This window comes from Cydia pomonella, chromosome 6 (genome assembly GCF_033807575.1).
Source record: "Cydia pomonella isolate Wapato2018A chromosome 6, ilCydPomo1, whole genome shotgun sequence".
In the NCBI taxonomy this organism is placed as follows: domain Eukaryota; kingdom Metazoa; phylum Arthropoda; class Insecta; order Lepidoptera; family Tortricidae; genus Cydia; species Cydia pomonella.
Genome location: NC_084708.1, coordinates 5423976 through 5444611, shown reverse-complemented (window position 1 = coordinate 5444611; position 20636 = coordinate 5423976). Strand labels below are relative to the sequence as shown.

General features: G+C 37.7%; 1 protein-coding gene across 7 annotated transcripts in view; it reads left to right on the top strand.

The window, feature by feature from the left end:
* The first annotated feature begins 94 nt into the window (after positions 1-94).
* Positions 95-20636, top strand: part of LOC133518783 (protein bunched, class 2/F/G isoform-like) — a 187394-nt gene continuing 166852 nt past the window's right edge. For 4 of the 7 annotated variants that reach the window (XM_061852481.1, XM_061852478.1, XM_061852483.1 and 1 more), the window contains exon 1: positions 7015-9801. In XM_061852481.1, the coding sequence (XP_061708465.1) occupies positions 7124-9801 (2678 nt within the window). In that variant the 5' untranslated portion in view covers positions 7015-7123. Of the gene's footprint in view, positions 197-6485; positions 6621-7014; positions 9802-20636 lie in introns of those variants that run through there. The other 3 variants (XM_061852479.1, XM_061852480.1, XM_061852482.1) reach the window with 3 other exon arrangements.

Below are 20636 nucleotides of genomic sequence, written 5' to 3'. Positions count from 1 at the left end.
CTGACTGAGCGGATCACGGCGGACGACTCGGCCAATTTTCAAATTACAAATTACCTCCGTTTAAGGAGTGGATTGGTGGGGATGGTTAAATCGGCTTTAATCCAAGACCTTGTAGGTAATGGCTGGGGTCGGGGCGCTGCGCATTAGTTCCCGAGGTGCCTCCGGTTGCGGATTTTGTGCAAATCTTCATCTACATGCAAGTATTTTTATTTAATTCCATTTGCAAATACTAGACAATTTTTTACTTGTTGATGAGTGATGTGATGAGTAGATACTCATTGGTAAAATTCAGTATGTGATAGTGCTAATATTTAACCAAATACGTAATAATTAGTGCGATGCTTAATCATGTCATGTGTAAGAAATGGTTTTATAATATGTATCATGTAGGTACTTAAGTCTAAATAAAATCGGAAGTTCATGGGACTGCCTGAAAGCGAAAAAATATTCGATATATCGATCACTCTGCGCATGATCTGAGCTCTAAGTATTTTCCTTTGCGATACCGGAATATTCCCAGATAGCCTACCACCAACATCGAAAAACATTCGCTAAAATATGCAAGAACGATAGAGCGGCAGATAAATTTCTGGGCAATCTTACATTTAGTAGGTTATCGAGTCACTTGCTTTTGGTGGCTATAGTTACCAACCGTCACCCTTACTACCTAAGCATATATCTGTATAAATCACTTAAAAATATCAAGTACCTGTTTAAAAATTCTCTTGAAATAAATTTTCCCACTTCGTCTCAATGATTTGCCTTTACATTCCAAGTTCCTATCTATGTATGTACAAGTAAGTACGTAGGTACTGGATCTTCACATAACCAAAGGTAATTTCTAAATTGAGTCAAATAGTTAATAGAATCAGGCGTTACTTTGCGGAAATCCATATTAATTAAAACAAAAAATATTACTTTGCTTATCCGCGAAAAGATAACGTGCTAGTCAATCAGTGCTAACCCGTTATACTTACTTGAGTATTTTTACATGTAATTAATGATCCCAAACTCCCACCGCAAAAATAAATACGCAAATAATAGAGAGTTCTGAATTTTCGGAGGTGGGTACAAAACTCAAGACCAGCAAGTTAGCTTTTCGCGGATAAGCAATGTAATATTTTTTGATTTAATTAATAAGAAGTCGAACTTCTTTGAAATAATGACATTTAAAATAACACTTGCACAGTCAATGCTATCAAAATTGACATTTCATTTTTATAAAACCTGAAAGTTTACATATTATTTGGAAGTATTTTGCTTCCTGAACACAGCCAAATTAATAAAAATTAAATATGGATTATTACAAAAAATACAAAAGAATTTAAAAAATGTTGTGTTTACCAATTCTACGTCACAATACGTGAAATGCCATTGCCATTCATCACGAAAAAAATTAGCTGTCATAATATTGGATTTGACATTGTCAATGAAATACGACGTATTGATTGAATTTCAAAACAAAAATAAATTTATTAATATCATTAAGTTACTATATTAGTAATCGTTTTTAAAATGGACAAAGCCGTATGGATCGATGAGGTATATACTCCTCCAAAGTATACCAAATACTGTTTCGTCAATTACCTACTGCAAAAATAGCAAAAATGATTAGGGATTCGTCGAAGATATCGGTACAAACATTTAATTACATCCCGTATTCAAATATACTGAATTAAGTTGTTTTATTTCTCAATAGGTATAGATATTACAACAAAAAGTGACATACACAAAAAACAATAATATATAAATAAACTACGAGTACAATGCTAAATAAACTATCTTATTCTAAAAGACCTCCCCAAGCTGCACCGGGTGCAAAGGTGCCCATCAAACTTGCCGCGTTACCGCGCTGGATAGCGATGGTCAACCTCTGCACCAGGTACGAATACGAACCCGCCCGGGCATCAGACGTCTTCTCCCTAATCCTACGTCCCACCCATTACATTACATTCGGTAGTGTTTATCCGTCAATCCGTCGTATCCGTATGAAAGCCTGGTATCGTATTCGTGTATCAGTATCCGTTGTAATATCCAAATCGTCGTAGAAAAAATGATATTTTATCAAAATTGTTTTAAAACAACAACGGACGAGTTTAAAACATTGACAATGACATTCAACGTCAGATTAATTAAGTCGTGTTTTTTTTTCTATCGAAATAAGACCTACCTTAATTCCACACTCCATAACCTAGCTTGTAGCGTAGAACTGGAGTTACGCCATTTTAGAATAAGTACACGCAAAAAAAAAAAAATTAAATACAAAACCTAGTGTAAAAAATAAACTATTAGCGTATTCCTCGTTTCAAATAAAATGTAGAGAGCCAATAATAGTTATTTGTTTTACAAGGGGGCAAAGTTGTTGTTTAACCGCTCGTGCTAATATTGATACCCGAGCAAGCGAAAGATTCCAAAATTGAACCACGACCGTAGCGAGTGGTTCGAAAAGTGGAATCTTGAGCGTTGCGAGGGTTTCAATGCACGAGGGTTAAACAAACTTTGCCTCCGAGTGAAACAAAAATTTTCACCACAACAACACGAGGAAACTACTTACTATGAAATACCAAAAAATTCAAATGAAATCAAATCCAAATTAACGTAATAAAAAAATAATCATTCAAAATCATCATTTAAAAGTCAATTCTACTAGCTAACATAAGGAAACAACTCAAAATTTGCATCTGATTACTTTGCCCCACATGTGGATAAAATACAACTTTCTCATTCGTTTTTGAATAATCAAGAGGACCTTTACCAGGTGGTGTGGTGAAATAGTTATTTGTACAACAAGAGAGCAAAGATTGATATTTCTTCGAGTGCTTGTTTTGAGTCCCGTGCAAGCGAAAGATTCTATAATAGACTCGCTACGCTCGTGAATCTAATTTAGAATCTTGAGCGCAGTAAGGGACTCAAGAGCGCACGAGATGTAAATAACTTTGATCTCGTGTAGTAAGTACTTACACAAAAATTTTCACGTCAGTCAGCCATCAAAAAATACATCCTGAAAAAATGTAATCCGTCTTCATCACTATTTCACTCATGTTTTCTGAAGGTATTCTAACAATTAACTTTAATTACCGCAATAAAACAAAACGAAAGAAATTTCAATAAAATGATACGAGAATAATTCAATTGACAGTTCAATCGTCAACTTTTTTTTGTTAAAAAAAAAACTTTGTAAGATACGGTCCGAATTGCGGATACTACTATTTGTCAACTATAGTAGAGATCGTTAAAAATCGTTAAGTAGAATTATTTACTGCGTAACAATTGCGTCAATTTGTATAAGTATATTGTTTTGATTGTATAATAAAATACGTAAAATATGGTATTTTTATTAAATTTTAAACTTTTATTTCATTAATTAATTATTACGAATGAAGACTCGTAGGGTGTTTATTTCGGGGGTCTATTATAAACCGTCAATATATCGTTGAATTACGTATGCACTTTTTTGTCTTTTTCTTTTTGCTAATGACGTGAAGGGGACAAAGACAATAGGATCCAAATACTTCGAACTTGTATTAGGCCCCGCACGTTGAAATGACATTCGAATATGAAGGTCACTTGAATGTTATTTTGTCTCACTCAGTGAGCAAAATGCGATTTCAGCTGCTGACGTGAAAAAATATTATCTTGGTCTGACTCTATCAATTCGAGCCAGTGTATTAATCAACTTTTGATAGCCAGTTACCGCGTAAGGTCAAGTTAGGTTTACAGCCGTACAGTGCTATCCTATACCTATTTATCAATTAAATATCAGACTGTGCATGTGTTATTTTAAACATCATAATTTTATACAAGTTTGTCATTTAAAATAACACTTACACAGTCTGTGCTATAAAAATCGCTGCAGAGTTATCTTGGTCTGTATAAAGAAGAATGAATGACAGTATTTTAAATATATAAAAAAAGTATAAAAAGTAAAAATTATTCCAAAAGGGTGAACACTTAAACAAATGCCCTTACGAAGATTCCAACCCAGGGCCTCCAGCCTCGATGACACGGCATGGCAATGGCGGGCCACTGCCGACTAAGCTGAGGCCGTTAAATAGATGGCGGTTACCTATGTGTAATGTACTGTATCAGCCAGTAGCAAAGGTAAGCGGTTAAAGTGCACAGATCCTAAGTATTGCGCCTTCTTCAACAAGTATATATTTTTTAAAAGTATTATTTCGTAAGTAATTTAATATTGATGTACATAAATCAAATTGACAATATTCCTTATTTTAAAATCGAACTTATCGCTTCGTATTTTAATGATTACAATCACGTAGGCGCTAGTGCCATCTGTTTTTGATATTTTTAATTACTTATTAAGATAAGGAACTACGTTTTTAAAAAAGCGCCACCTCTTGTGGAGTGGCTGAACTACGGAAAGAAGTCTTGGGATTTCAAACCCTTGCAATACCTAGTTATATTATATCACTCATCCAAAGAATATAATACTCACTAGGAGAAGAACGCTAACTCCATACAAAAAAATGCCCCTTTCAAAAGTTCGTTTATACTAGTGGCGCTCTCTTTGTATCTCAGTACTAAAATTGACAACCGGTTTAGCCTGGCGGGTTTTGGTAGGTAGTGATCCAGTTCTAGCTAGTGGTTCTGGGTTCGAATCCCGGCGACGGAATTTCTTTTTGTATTTTTTCATTTTTTGTTTTTGTTGGGGTGAGGTTTTTAAATTAGTATTTATCAAATATAAAAATATTATGTTACATATTAATCAAAATCACAGGCATCTTTTGTCCTAAGAGATAATGATATCTATGTTTTAAAGTTTATTTAATATAAAAGGTAACAATACAGTTTATTATCAAGTTATAAATATTTTTATTCCTATATATTAGGATCAAAAGAGCTTAATTCGTTCGAAAAACATACAATAGGCAGGAAAAAAGTCATTTTTTATACAAATTTATGTATCGGACGGGGCTTGTTGAACTAACTGTGACACTTCCATATAATATCTACATACCTATATGAATTTTATTCAATGAGACCACAGGTCGGTAATATCGGTTCATTATTGATGTGGGTACCAAATAGTTAACCTATCCTGTGCGTGTGATTATCTTTTGATTTTTTTAAGGAGTTATTTTTGTTTAGGTTGTCTATTTTTAGCGCATGTTTTAATTCCCAGATCACCTTCATAACAATAAATAGAAGTCATTAAAATTTTCATGATAAAAACAATTTTATATATATACATATACTATTTATTGCATTTAATATAGATTTTTATATATCTAAAACATGATCTTTGGCACATCTGATTTTACTCCACAATTGCAATTAGTGTAACTTGTAATCATATCACATATATCAGCCCAAAAAACTAAAAATTACATGAATATATGACAGACAAAGTTGTTATTACATCTATCCGATTGTCGGACACTTTCTGCTCCACAGCTCAGTGCAGCGGTCTTGTTGATGGTCATCGGGAAACTACAACTAGTCACAATTATGTGGCGGATCCGTGCCTTTTGATTTTGAGCCTTTCCAAGGAAATGATATGACGCCCAAGGATTTTTTGCTCACGTTCACCCTCTAAAACAAAACAGTCACATTTTAAACAATACTATAACCTATGTCCCTAATTACTAACCTTGCTAATAGCTACCAGAGTTCTAAATTGCCAGCTAAAACAATGTTAGAATTTACATCTATGATGAATTTAGATTGTAATTTTGGACGAGATAGGGCGGCCGTGCGACTTAAGAGGGTGGTAAGATTAAATTTATATATTTGAATTTGGCAATAGTACACTTATTTTATTTATAGATTAAAATATTTCTTACCTTGAAATAATTGTTGTTTCTTAGTTTAGTACAATGGATTAAATTAAACTTTAACCGAGTCTGAGCGGAGATACTGTGCGGTGGATTTTTAATTTTAAAAATTAATCAATAAATCTATTTCAACAACATAAATCGTTATTTAATCATTTTATATGAAAACTGATAGTTTTGAAAATGAAAATAGTTTTGCGTCAATGACTTTGACAGCATTGACATTGCAGACTTTTGTCTATGTTCTAACCGGCCAGACCCAAGTGCAAGGCTTTATGGAGGGTATATGTGCCTCTGACCTCCATAGATTTTATGAACATAGACAAAGACAAACTGAAATAGGTAATAATTTATAAAATAATAATAATTTACATATGGTAGTGTGACATAAATCAAAATATTTGATAAAAATGATTTTATTTGTCCCAAAGTTGAATAGACAAAGTCAGATAGGAGCAATGTTGCTGTAGCAAAATATTTTTATATTAATGACTGGTATCTATATCCAGAGCGTCAGACCACACATGCGCAGTTATGAAGCGTCATATCTTTCTAAGGAAGTCGACAGGCCTTGCACTCATCACTCTAGACTTATAATTAGTTTAGAATCTAAATACTAAAATAGTTTCAATGAAAAATAAAAGTATGTTTGTGCAGTGGCGCTTATTTACACTGAGACATACGAATAAAACGTAGATCATTGTTTTCAACAACTTTCCTATGTTAAAGCTCCACAATGGCGCATTATCAGAGATCTAATAATGTGAGATAATGTTTATTGTTTGTGTTTTTATCGTTTTCTTATTAAAATATATATTAAAGACTAAGGTAAGCATGAATAATTTTGTAAATTCACGTACTTTGTACCCGTAGATACAGTAGCTTCGAATTGATGGCGATTTCTTCTTTTTGGTTGCATTTAAGAAAAAACTGTTTAAGTGGATATTTAACATACATTTTTTAAAAGCTATTTGCATGAAATTACTAATTTAATATTGACCCAATTTATTCTATCCCAACGCCATCTAGCGACCATAGATAGGGAAGATACAAAGTAATTCTAGAATATCTATAGTCTACTGCAAATTGTCAACCATAATGCATTGCGCATAAATGGCCGCCATGTTGCTGCCGTCTGAAAGATGTTCGCAACTGTGTGTGTTTACTAATGAATTTTAAGAACTTTAAATAGTAAAATTACTGTGTTTGTGAAATTGTGAGTGTATAATGGTTTTATATTACATGTATATGTTCGAAAAGTCTGTCAAATGTCTCTGAAGCCAATAAACAGTGAAATTTTCTTTAGATAGTCATTCGATTCGGACGGCATAATGGCTGACAATCTGATTCAAAAGTCACATAAAAGTAGTGAAAAAAACAAGTATAACAACGTCGTCCATCGCACTACAAGTGAATCTCTTCGGCTGAACGAGTCGGAGAAGGGAGTGACTCACCCGACAAGTCTTCAAGCCGCCCATAACCCAAGGAAAATATCTTCGTTTCAGATCACCAGTGTGACAGTTGGGTCTCGGGTGAGCACTGATGCGGGCGAGGACTCTGCCGACGATCTAGACGAATCTCACACCGACGACATCTCGCGGGTGACCGACATAGAGAATGAGACGCCCAGCTACTCGGAGGACACCTTCTCGAAAGACGACGTGTTCTACAACGCGAGCAGCACGTCGCTAGGTTGCGCGCCCGTCATCCCGACCAGCACGCAGTACGGGCTCGCCATCGTCGGTCAGGAGCCCGCGCCCAACCAAGGATCCGTGCCAAATAGCAATAGCTCTGAAGTGAATGACATGCACGTTAGTGTTACCAACGCTGGTTCAGGCAGCATTATCAATCTAATAGGGAATGCGAAACCACAGGAAGGTATGAAAGAAATTCAAGAACATGTTAGGAATGAAAGGTTTAAAGTTGTTAAAATAGAAAGCACTGAGCCTTTCCGCAGAGGCCGTTGGATGTGTATGGACTATTTGGATCACACAACTCAACAGAATCCTCCTATTACATTGAATAACAACTTGGACACTACAGAGACCACTTTGCAAGCTCCCGACAGTGGTGTGGTGATAAATGATAGTCAACATGATGACATGTGTAATGATCTGACTAATAGAGGGCCTAAAGATATGCAAGGTAATGCTCCTGTTGTTCAACAACTGGATCAAAATGTACAGAAACAATTCCCTATGGCTTCCCCTGGTCAGTCGCTGACGCAGCCCATTAATGTTGTGCAGCAACAGCTCCCTGTTGCTCAGTCAGTGTCGGTGCAGTCTCCTCCTTTAGAAAAGCCTCAGCAATTAACTAATCAAACTATGCAGAATAATCAGCAAGTGGCTCAACAACACCCACAGAGTATGACACATATAACCATGCAAAATCCAGCACAGAGCCACCCGCAGCCTACACAACAGCAGCAACAAGTGCAACAAATTCCACAGAGCTTCCCTCAGCACCAATTGCAACAAGTTATTTCTCAGTCGCAAGGCATTCCCATGCAACAGATACCCATGCACCAGCAAATGCCGCAGCAGATGCAGCAAATTCCTAACCAACAGATGCAGCAAATGAATCAGCATATACCACAAACACAAATTCCTAATATGCAGCAAATGCAACAGCAAATTCCCCAAATGCAAGGCATGCCTAATCAGGCACAGATCGCCCAAGTACAGACACAGCAGCCGCAGATGCAACAGATGCAGCAAATGCAAATGCAAGGCCAGCCGAACCCTCAGCAATTGCATCCGATGCAACAGGCCCAAATGCCAAACATGGCACAGACACATCATTTACAAGGACAGCAGACTATGGGAGGGCAGCAGCCCCAACTCCAACATATGCCGAGTCAGGCACAAATTCAAGCTCTTCAAAATCAACAAATACCAAATCACATACAACAGATGCAAATGCCGACTCAGTTGGCTGGAGCCAACCAACAGATGCCGCAGATGCAAACTCAAATGCACCAGCTGTCTTCGCAGCCTCAGCAAGTACAGATGCACACACAATTACAACAACAGGGCATGTCTGGTGTCCAACCGCAATACAACCAGGCAGTCAATCAGCAGCCGGCTCAGGCAATGATCAACGCCACTATGCCATCTTCTCAACCTCAAATGGTTCAGCCTCAGCACAGTGTTCCACAATACCACACGCAGCCATCACAGATGAGCCAGCAAGGGCAAACTCTACCACAAGAAGTGCTGACAAGTATCGCCACATCACAGCAAGGTGCCACTCTACCTTCGAATCTTCAGCCTATGGCCAACCAGCCACAGGGGTCGACGTTACCTGCGAATCTCCAAAGCCTAGCCAGCCAACAGCAGCAAAATCCTGTTCATATTGCTCCGCAGCAAGGAAATGTGCCTCAAGGTAACATGCAGATGATGGCTCAGGCACCTCAGAATATGCAGATGACTCTAGACGGGAATCAGCCTAGTATGCAGATACCCGCCTCAGATCCGATGTTCATGCAGCCGGGGACCGTTGCCCCGACAATGCCACAACACATAGCGCAGCAGGGCATGCTGCCACAGCAGCCCGCACAGCTTGGTGTGCAATATGTGCCTGGGCAAGCCGTGCCACAAGTGTCATTGGCTCATCAGAACATTCCCATGTCCATGCAGCAGACGATGCCGGTGATGGGCGCTCCAGTGCACCCGAACGTCGTCCAATCACAAACCAGCATGGGGCTCACGTACGGCGGGGTCGTCCCCGTCATGTCGCAAAGCAGCGTCGCGCCGGTCGAATCCACGGTGTCCGGGACTAATTCGCCAGTGGTGTCTCTGCCGGTAAGCTCGACGGCTTACCCGGCTAACCATGACAGTTCAAGTTTCGGAAGCCCTGTGAGTGGTGTGGTGTCTCACGCGATCAGTGGCTCGGTGATGAGCAGTGTTAACGTGGCGTGTGAAAGTGCCGAGGTGCCTACGGAGCCTGCAGCAGGGGACACCGGCGACGGCAAGGAGGAGCCTACTGCCTCCGCCAATGAGGATGAAAGGTCAGTACGTTTACTTAATACCTTTGTTAATAACCGGCCAAGAGCATGTCGGGCCACGCTCAGTGTAGGGTTCCGTAGTTACTCTTCCGTCACAATAAGCTAAACTGGAGCTTAAAGTGTAGTAAATGGTACCTTTCACCCGAGTTTAACAAATAGGCAAATTTGCATAATCAGTACCTAATTAAAGTAAGTCTTTTTACTATGAAGGGAAAACGTTTTGCGATAACTCAAAAACAGCAAAACTGATCATGTCCGCTATAGTTTTCATTTAATGTCTTTCTTAAGCTCTACTTCCACGATTTTTTTCATATTTTTTGGACCTATGGTTCAAAAGTTAGAGGGGGGGGGGGGGACACATATTTTTTTTCTTTCGGAGCGATTATCTCCGAATATATTCACTTTATCAAAAAATGTTTCTTAAAAACCCCTATTAGTTTTGAAAGACCTTTCCAACGATACCCCACACTCTAGGGTTGAAGCGAAAAAAAAAATTCACCCCCACTTTACGTGTAGGGGAGGTACCCTAAAAAAAATTAAATTTTTAGATTTTATTGTACGACTTTGTCGGCTTTATTGATTTATATATCCATGCCAAATTTCAGCTTTCTAGCACTAACCACCACGGAGCAAAGCCTCGGACAGACAGACAGACAGACAGACAGACAGACAGACAGACAGACAGACGGACATGGCGAAACTATAAGGGTTCCGTTTTATGCCATTTGGCTACGGAACCCTAAAAATGACGAGAGAATTAGGGTCTCCCCAAACTAGTCGACGCCGTTTCGGCAAATCGCGTACGGAAAAAGCTTTATGTCAACGCAATAAGAGCGAATAAGTCGTAAATCGGCTCGGCCCACGCGAAACGACGTCTTTCGACGGGAAAACGGCGTTTTGCCATAAAGCTGTTCGCATTCGTACGACGCTGTTTGCAGCCTACCGCACACGTTCGCATTCATAAATCTCCTTATACCGCCGTACGGTGCCGGAAAGAGTTGAACGGCTCCGATCACGGCCGAGTACCTACGATAAGGACCGGTCAGAGCTGGCGGAAGCCGTTCAGCGTCTTCGACGGCCGAACATAGCTGACGACGGCCGAACAGAGCCGATGACGGCCGAAGTAGCTACTGATGCGTTTGTATTTGTTCATTTGAATTATTACCCACATTAATTTTGTGTTCTGTTTTTGAAGTGTTCGTCTTAGCAAATCCAATAAGAAGTCAAATTTTGTTGCGGTCATTCCATAATAATCGTAAAACATTTTTGGATCGAGTCTCAAACGAGGATATCGTAAATTAAATTCACCTTCACTTAATCTATATCAATGCCGGATTTAGAGGTCTAGAGGCCTCGGACAATAAAGGTGTAGAGGCCCCCTGGCCCCAAATGTTTTCCAAATAAAATGGTAAATTTACCGAATTACAGTAGCCCCGGTTGCCCTCCCCTAAATCCAGGTGATCTATATTGCCACAAAGAATCAACCCACGGTCGCCTCCGCTTTTGCTGCTGTTTTAGCTCTTCCAACAAGTAGGCTACGATAAAAATGCTGGTAAGCCTTTTTTTCCATGCCCGTCTACATAAAATATCCATCATCACAGGTTATTATATAATATGTAACAATTACCAAGGAAAATAATCTTACAGGTCTGTTCAATTTCAAACTCAGGTTGTTACTAACAACCAGTCTCCAAAAATGAGATTTACGATTGCCGATCACCCGCTGTCCTACATCTGTTCGTCGGACTCAACGGCTGTACGTGTGCTGTCTGACGTCTCGACGGCAGGACGGAGCACGGGAGAGCCGACCGTCGCTTTACAACTGTTGCGATAGCAAGTCGCAGGCGATCGGGCGTCTCTACGGCCGCAAGGAGGATGAGACTGCTAAACGCAGGTGTCCAACCGCGGAGACGGTCGATCGGCTAAATGCGAATAGTGTGGTGTAAAACACTCGGCGAAAGCCGACTCCGCGTCGACTGGTTTGGGGAGACCCTTATGGTGTCAGTTACTTGGTAAAAGTTTTATGGTATATTAGGCCGCTTGTATACGTCTGTTCCGTTGTTTTCACCAGACGACGTTCCGTGGTAAGGGCTACTTCCAGTTTTGTATTTGGATACAGTAAGCTACACCCAAGAAAACAAGACAATTATCCTGTGAAAATACCAGACGGACGTATACAAGCGGCCTTAGAGTTCAAAGGTACTATCTAATCTAAGGTATGCTTTAACATACCATAGAGATAAATTTTGTGAGATTATTTACTGTCAAGTTATTACGTACTTTTCTACTTGTTCTTGATTATTTGCAGTAAAGGATGCTACTTTTACTATATTGAAGTGATTTAGGATACCCGGATTTTTTTACACTTAGGCCTGAAAGGTGGCTAAAAGCTAATCAGACCATAAAGACCTAGCAGAGACAATAGAACGTCTACAGAATACATACAAATGTATACAGATACATACTGGCACTTAATTTTACCGGTTTTCTGGGCATTAAGCAGACGTAGACAAGTAGCTATTTATTTAATTTGCACGTTTAACGTTAGTTTCTTCTGGTTAATAAAGGATTTTACAGCTCGGCTTTGTTAACATCTGTTATAACTGGAAGTAAACCTTATGGTAAGTTAAGTACTAGTAATAGGTACCGTACCTACATGCCTGGACTAACCGACATCATATGGTCAAGATAAAGCAGTCTAAATTAAGGACCGGTTCTACCAAACCGTTCGTCAACGATATCATAGTTTTTTTTTTTTTTCATTTGCTTGTATGAAAGACCGTGACAGTTGTCTATGGGAAGTATTGGATGCTGATATGTTTTTATTTAACTATTTATCAGATAGGAGAAACGTACCTAATGCAATGCACACAATCTATAAATATTTTATTATTTACTTTACCGTATTCTATTTATGAATTATTCATTTTATTCTGTTCTTAATTATCCTTATTATAATATATAGGTCACTTTTAACATTTATTCATAGGCTTAGACACTTGAATTTCATTGCACACAATTACTTATGTAATTACGTGCGTATTATATTTCAAAAGAAGCGGTCAGTGACCCGCAAAGTACTTTCTACTGAGCTATTGTCAACGTTTAACGTGTAATACATAACTGGCAGGAAAACCGCTAATGGTTATTTATTATACAGACATTTATCATGTCAGTAGGTATTTATATCTAAGAAATCGGATTATAAATTTAATTCACTGTCTTCTAGACAAAAATATTCTATCTGGCAATTAAAATATGTAATTTAAGTATAAATGCTTATAGTTCGCTTTTTTTTTTTTGGCATTAGAAAGAATTTTATTTAAAAACACTTTCGAAAAATAAGTTACGGCAAATATGTAACAATTATAACTATTTTAAGTAATATAGGATCATTTACATTCTTTTGCTTTCATAAGTAATAGTTACTGATTTTAAACAGCATTTTTCTATAAAAATACATGTCAAGATTGTTTACCTTTTTTCTAATGCTAAAAACACGAACTATAGTGATAAATGCATTAATTAAGGATTTTCATACCCAAAAAATAATAATAATAAACGTTTGGCTCTTTTCCAGACGATCAAACTTTGAGTACTTTTAAACTGCTCGAGCTATAGTTTGGCTTGTAGCTGCGTTAATGCATCCTTGGAAACAAGCTCCGTGAAACACTGGTCCAGCAATCGCTCCAGCAAGGCAACCAACTCGCATAACGAACCCTGTAAGCTTCTATTTGCGAAAATAACCCATCCGTAGACAATGGCAGTTGTTTTGCGCACCGGCGTGCGGAATCCGACGTCCCTTTGATGATGTTTATTTGCGTTGCGTTTGCGCAGGACGATCCTGCGTGCGACATAAATAGGTGGTTGACACGTACTGCATGGTGCGCGTCGGTATGCCGTCGGTTGACTCATGCAGACTTAAAAAATCGACGCTGCTGGCTTGATTCGTGCAGTTTCTTTTCGATCTTGACATCGCTATGTGCTCTGAGAGTGTCCACGTCTGCTGCCAACTGCATGCTGTTATTTTTATCCATGTTGAGTCTAACTGTCGGGTTAAATACGTTTGGCTTATTGGTTAGTAGCGTGGAACGGTCGTCGTTTTAATCGATGTAAATTCTGAGTCATCTAGATTTCACAATAGGAGAAAATTTATAATGGATTCATACAGTTGCTGAAATCAGAAATTAGTCACTGAAAAGTAACCCGAGTGCGGCATTGATATAATAATAATGGCTGACTATTATTTCACAAATAACGACCACAAATGCTACTATTACAAAGAACGTTAGAAAAAGCGATTATTTTACAAACTTTTTATTCCGAACTTATTATACACCTAATAAATGCTGCTGTTTTATATTTTAGATGCCTGAAAATTATTAATTTCGCATTACATACAAACATGAGACTCGCAATTATTCGCGCCTTTTCCCGCCTTTTGCTCGAACTACGGATTTACAAAAAATATGGATGGGTTAAAAAAAACTCTAGAATCGTTTTTAAACGTGACTTAGTAATCGATGTTGGGCGTCAGGGCGTCACAAAATGTCTGTGTTAGCTGAATGATTGAAAGTGATTTTTCGTTTACTTTTTGCGTGTGTTTTAAAAGGTAACGTCTAATGTGGTTACCTACAAAGATTTTTCATTTAAGCACAACTGTGCTGCTACTTTTGCGACTTCCACATCGGTCAGACAGCATTTTTCAACGGTAAACACTACTTACACTTGAAAATTTGCAAACTGCAACTGGGCAGAGTCGGATAATTCTCGGACACGCGGTCCCAGTGAAGTATCAAAAACAACTTCACCTAAATTCGAAAAGCATCACAACGCTACATCACAGAACATCAAATGCGGGGTAATTTTAAGAATCTACTAAACCAGAAACACTTAATACTTTGGCAATGCTTACGCTACTGCAACGCTTACCAAAGGAACCTTGCTTACCATTGCTACTCAGTAGAAAGCATTTCAAGTAGATATTTCCAAATTTTAAAATAAGTACCCCACTTTCGAAGTTATTTCTTACCTACTTTATACGAGGTTCGCCGTTCGGTGTTAAAAAACGGAAGGCGGCGCCGGCGCAGCGTCACTGGCGTCGTTGGTAATCGAGTCGTGAATCGAAGGCCACGGAACCTGAGCCTTCCGTTCGCTGTTGATCGATTTACGTTCATCATTTGCTGTTGATTTGGTATCAGATGTTAATGTCATTTTTTGGAATTTACCCGTATAATAGATAGGATTAAATTACTCCTCACTCCGTTCTTGTGTTACGTAAAATTAATATTTTTGTATGTTACAAAGTCGCTTATTATAAGCCATCTAATAAGACCATAGCTCGGAAGTATGGTTCATGTTACTGGTAATACTATAAATAACAATTAAGTAACGAAGTATGTATCTGGTATTTTGATCCTTATGAAAACTAATACGGTTTATGCTTTACAGATTAATAAAAATAAAATATACAGGTATGTCACACAATCACAATACGCACCGAGCAGACATTTTTTTTACATATAGATTCGGACACCTCCAAAACCCGATCCGATTATTTCTTTCAAATTAAGTTTATTTTTTAGGTCTCAGAATTGTACATATCACCACAAAACCATTGTGTATATACCACTCTGTTTTTACGCTCCAGTACATTCATGGAATCATTGTCGTATAAGTCGAACGTTCCGCGCACCGAAACAATTATATGACGGCTTTATGGCCGTATCTTCAACGGAAATCTACCAACACGCTCGTAATGGTTCCCATAATTCCATTTCGGTTTAAAGCCTGGGTGATCCGATAATCTCATTGGAGGTTCATATTGCTGCACAATTTGATTAGCTAATGTTACTGGACGTCTATGTTATAAGTCCTCTTATTACGAGTACATAGGTCTAAGAGAACAATTAAAAGCCCGCTACGTTAAACCCTCCTTTAACCACATTTTTCTAACACGACTCTTCCATTTGCGTCATAACTTAGGGAAACCTTTTATTTTATTTCCATTATGATTCCCCAGTTAGCGGTTAAAATAATGTTGTTAGCATTCCAATACAGCATATGTTAATAAGCTGTTTCAATTCAAAAAAGAATATAATAAAAATTAATCGACTATTTAGCGCAATTTCTACTGTACGCCGCAGAGTATTGGCGTGTTATACCGGTGAAAGTACATGCACGAAACGCCGGCTTGGTTCCATTCTCAGACCGGGAGTATTGTCAAATGAGATGTCACGTTCAATATTCGTAATTGCTTGCTTTGTCTGCGGTCGCAACTGTAACGTTGCCTAAGATATTGGTCAAAGAAAATGACCGACTTGAAAAAGGTAGTGACAACGGCACAGGTCACCCGATGATAAGTAGGTCTCCACTCTGAAACGCGTACCCAAGCATGATTTGAAGATCTGTGAAATAAAATCTAAATCAACTGAAGCTCTAGGTAGGTTGTGGAATTCGCTAAAATGACCTAAAAGTTACTTAGTTTCTCTTAATAACCTTTGTAGTACTTGTAATTATCCAGGAACTTACTTACTTGTTACCATGAAAGTTGCAACGCACCATTGAAATGGGTTGCCAACTAATTTCTCTATCGGATACGAGCCTTGACGTCATCAGTCACCACTACAACGAATTCTGATAAAAGACACTTAATGATAATTGATAACTTCGACGTCAATGCACTCTGCACGCTCTCACTTGAAAATATTCTTTTTTTTAATTTGGCACAATTCGTGAATTGGAAAGTTGCAGTGAAAAGCAAATAAAGTATAATCTAGCTATTGTATCTCAATAATATTATTGTGTAGCTTGACAATTATTATGGATGATTCAACGCCTTCCTAACTAATCTATTATACGAGTATACATACATAAGCGTAACTTTCCGCGTAAACAATTTTGTACTCGTAGTGCTTACAAATTATCTTTGCGGTAGGTTGCAGTGTTTACAAATATTAGTGTTTGCCCATCATCTCATCTGCTAAATGGATCGCTCTAAAAGACCCCTAACAATATTGAAGTAGGTATTAATAATGAATATCTTTAAGTTACAGTCAAAGTGTGTTAAGCTCTTAAGTTGTACGGAATGAACCGCCGTGGTATTGAGCGTGTAAGCTTGAAAATAAACTCACAAGAAAATCCCTAATACTAAAATTATGCGAAAGTAACTTTGTCCGTCTGTCTGTTACCTCCTCACGCGTAAACCGCCGAAACGATGTAGATGAAATAGTGTGGAGATAGTTTAAGGCCAGAGGATTAACTGACAGTTTTTAGCAATCATTATCATCATGTTACGCAAACGAAGTCGCGAGCAGACACTACGAAATGTGTCGCCTCAAATGACGTACACGATAGTGACCGTTTCAGTTAAATAGTGCCCTAAAAGGTAATGTGGTATCACGCTTGTTTGTTGTCAAACAAACAGCTGTAGGCTGGCACTGGCAGTGCGTGACGGTGCCGGCGCCTCGCAAGGACGCAGCCACAGTCTGACTCGCTCTTTTATCTCTGACCGCCACAAAAAAAAGTTTTTTGCTTATAGTCGCTTTGGCACGGGGAACTGCTCATGACTGTACGACGCAATAAACGAATTTAATATGCTTACTGATCGATCGAGTGTATAGCAATTTAGGATTTTTTCAATGTTAATTACTGCCAGGAAGGACCGAATGTTATGACGTTTCTGATATTAAGTCTAATTTTATGTAGGTATTCACGAATTGGTATTTTATTTCTAGTTAGGCCGGTTTAGTGACTAGTATCGGCGGATGGCTGATTATCTATAGTTTTATCGATGTTGATAAAGAGTTCATTGCTTTGATTTTATTTGCGTGCATTCCATTATCGTAATCTTTTAACAAGTTTACTTTTATGAAGTAAACGATTACAGTAAATACCTGCTATAAAATGATATGAAAGTTCACCTGGCCCTATTGTGACCATTGGTTAACTCCTTTCTTCGTTCCCTACTCATTGCCATTCAATAAGACAAAGCCCTGTGAGCGCCTCGCCCCAGTAGTACAAACATGGCTTTTGTACACAATAGTCTATGGTTATGTTATGGTTAGGTATGTTAGGCTTAGTTACTTAGTTACTAGGGTACCTATCCAAATCTCAGTGATGTTATACTACTCGTACTTTAAAATGTCATCTTTAACTAGGGTGACCAGATCTGATTTCCGGTTTTACGGGAAAACTGCATTGAAATACGGGACAGGCCTATTTAAAAAAAAAATGAGCATTGGCATACTCAGTCAACCTATACAAATGCTAAATTTCTTAATAAAATACTTTAGAAAACAATGTTAAATATTTAAAAATACTACAATTTTTATATTATCTGGAAAGAAAAATGTGAAATAATCAACTAAATAACCTATACAACAATTGTTGCTAATTGTTTTTGTTTAATCTGTATAATGACATATACATACACACAAATTGTCACAAGTGCTCACCGCTGTGTACGAGAAAATAAATATTGTTCCAATAGTATTTTTTATCATTAAATGCCATTGAATCCTAAAATTACGGAGCAATTTACTGTCCCGTAAAAACTACGGGAAAATGAAAAATTCAAGCCTGAAATACGGGACAACCCGAAAAATACTTACTGGACATCTGGTCACCATATCTTTATTCCAAGTCCAATCTGCGAATGGTGATCTAAGCCGCAGAATAATCATTTATTACAAAGACCTTAAATAATACATTAATTTATTTATTGCATGGATTGGTTTCACGGTTCGTGTAATACATTACCTAGGCTTATTAGTCGATGAGTTAGATCTCGCGTAAATTCCTCGAATGTTTCCACGCCACGAAATTAGAGCTACGACCTTGCACGCTGAAATCAATTATATTCTAACTTCAAATAAGTAACAAATTGATGCTAAACAGTCTCTTACTTACTACTGCAGTTTCTTAAGCGTAATTAAGTAAAAATTTCTTACTGAACTGCGTATCGTGACTGCATCATACTATCTCTTGTTTTTAAGAGGGGATCGACGCTTGCAAATGTCTCCCAAGAACCAGTTTGTGTGATCTACTGATCTAGGATTACGCATAGTTGTTACGTATTTCGATATCAAGTTAACTGGAGACAAGCTCCCGATCAAGTCATTACGTTTTGTGAATTAGGGAGGCGCAAAGCATAACGAAATTTTCTTACCTCAACTAAAAACAATGTCTTGTAACATGGGCGACTTCAATTTATAAATTAAAGTTTTATTGTCATGTTATCCGCTGTCTGGTTTCAATTTTATTCTCGGTAACAATTTTAGCCTTATCGTTCTTACTACAGCATGACTTTTCTGAGATGATTTTTTTTGGCTCGGGTCATAATCTGTTAAACAAAAGGTATTGTTTCTTTTATTCACCGGTTACCAATGCTACTGGCTGAACGGGAACAAACTCGTTTAAAAAGCAATTTTACCGTCCACATATACACACTGTACTTTTCTTGTCCTTGTCACTTTATTAAATCTGACCAATTAAAATTGTAAGCGCGAATTGTCCCCAAAGCAAGCTCATGTAGCCAGAGCGACGACTCGGCCGCATACCATCGCAATAACACAACTTCTTGTATTGTAGGATGACATCACATTCTATATAATTTATACCATCAATCTACTCTGCAGGCATGTGCGAAAACATGTTCAAATTTGTCGATATCGTGCTAAATACTATCGATATTGGATCATTGATTTGTTTGTATTGATCGAACTTACGTAATACTTAATTGTGTCTCAAAGAATATTCCTTTATAATTGGTATTTCTATGAGTTTGCAATTGCTGTTATCAAAAGTTCCTACGACCGGGAATAGGGTTCAATAATCCGATAATGGCCAGCACATAACGGCCATTCGAAGGAAACGACGAACCAATGCGTATTGACCTCCGTACCCATACGATATTTCTAATAATACATGTTTTATCGTTCTTTGTTTGCAACTTGTCATACGCAGTGAGTGAAATCTGCAATTTGATACATCAGTGTCTTCAAAGAAGCGAGGGATATCAACAGTTCAATTGGATATGTACAAGATTTTAGTTAGAAAGGAACGTAGCTACTAATGGCGGTATTTAAATGAAATGTAGGTATGAAAGGCTTAGTCTGAATGCTTTACCAAAAGCGTGGGAGGGAGAAAAGGTCCGGTGCATGCAGTTCCAGTTTGCGTACATACTGAATTGTATATTGAGCTGAATAAAGCATCTGGGTTTGTTGACCCACATCGGGAGTTTTGCTAAGAGAAAAGTTTGAATGTTTTAGAAAAAAGAGGTTCAATTGAAAAAGGTATAAAAAGATTGAAAGATTGCTTTAGCCTGAAGTCCACCTTAGCTCTTTAATTCTAAAGATTAAAACAAAAATTTAGAATAAATTTAAAAGTGGAAAAATTACTGTCTTAAAACAAAGTAACAAAAGTTTTTAATAGATTTCGCACATAACCGATCTTTCAGTCATCAGATGCGATATTTATTTTTGAAATTAAATTAAAAGTGTAGTGAGTGCTGGACAGAGTCATTAAAACAAAATATAGGAACGGAACGACTGAACAGAGATATTTGAAAAAAGAAAATGAAAAATATTTCAAATAAGTAGGTAGGACCAACTGAACAGAGATATTTGAAAAAAGAAAATGAAAAATATTTCAAATAAGTAGTTAGGACCAACTGAACAGAGATATTGGAAAAAAGAAAATGAAAAATATTTCAGATAAGTAGGTAGGTACAATAAAATTTTGTAATCTATATAATATGCCAAAGTCTTTGTCATAGAAACTTAAATAAACTTCCTTCAGTTACATATTCAACGATTTTACCTAATAAAACTTGAATG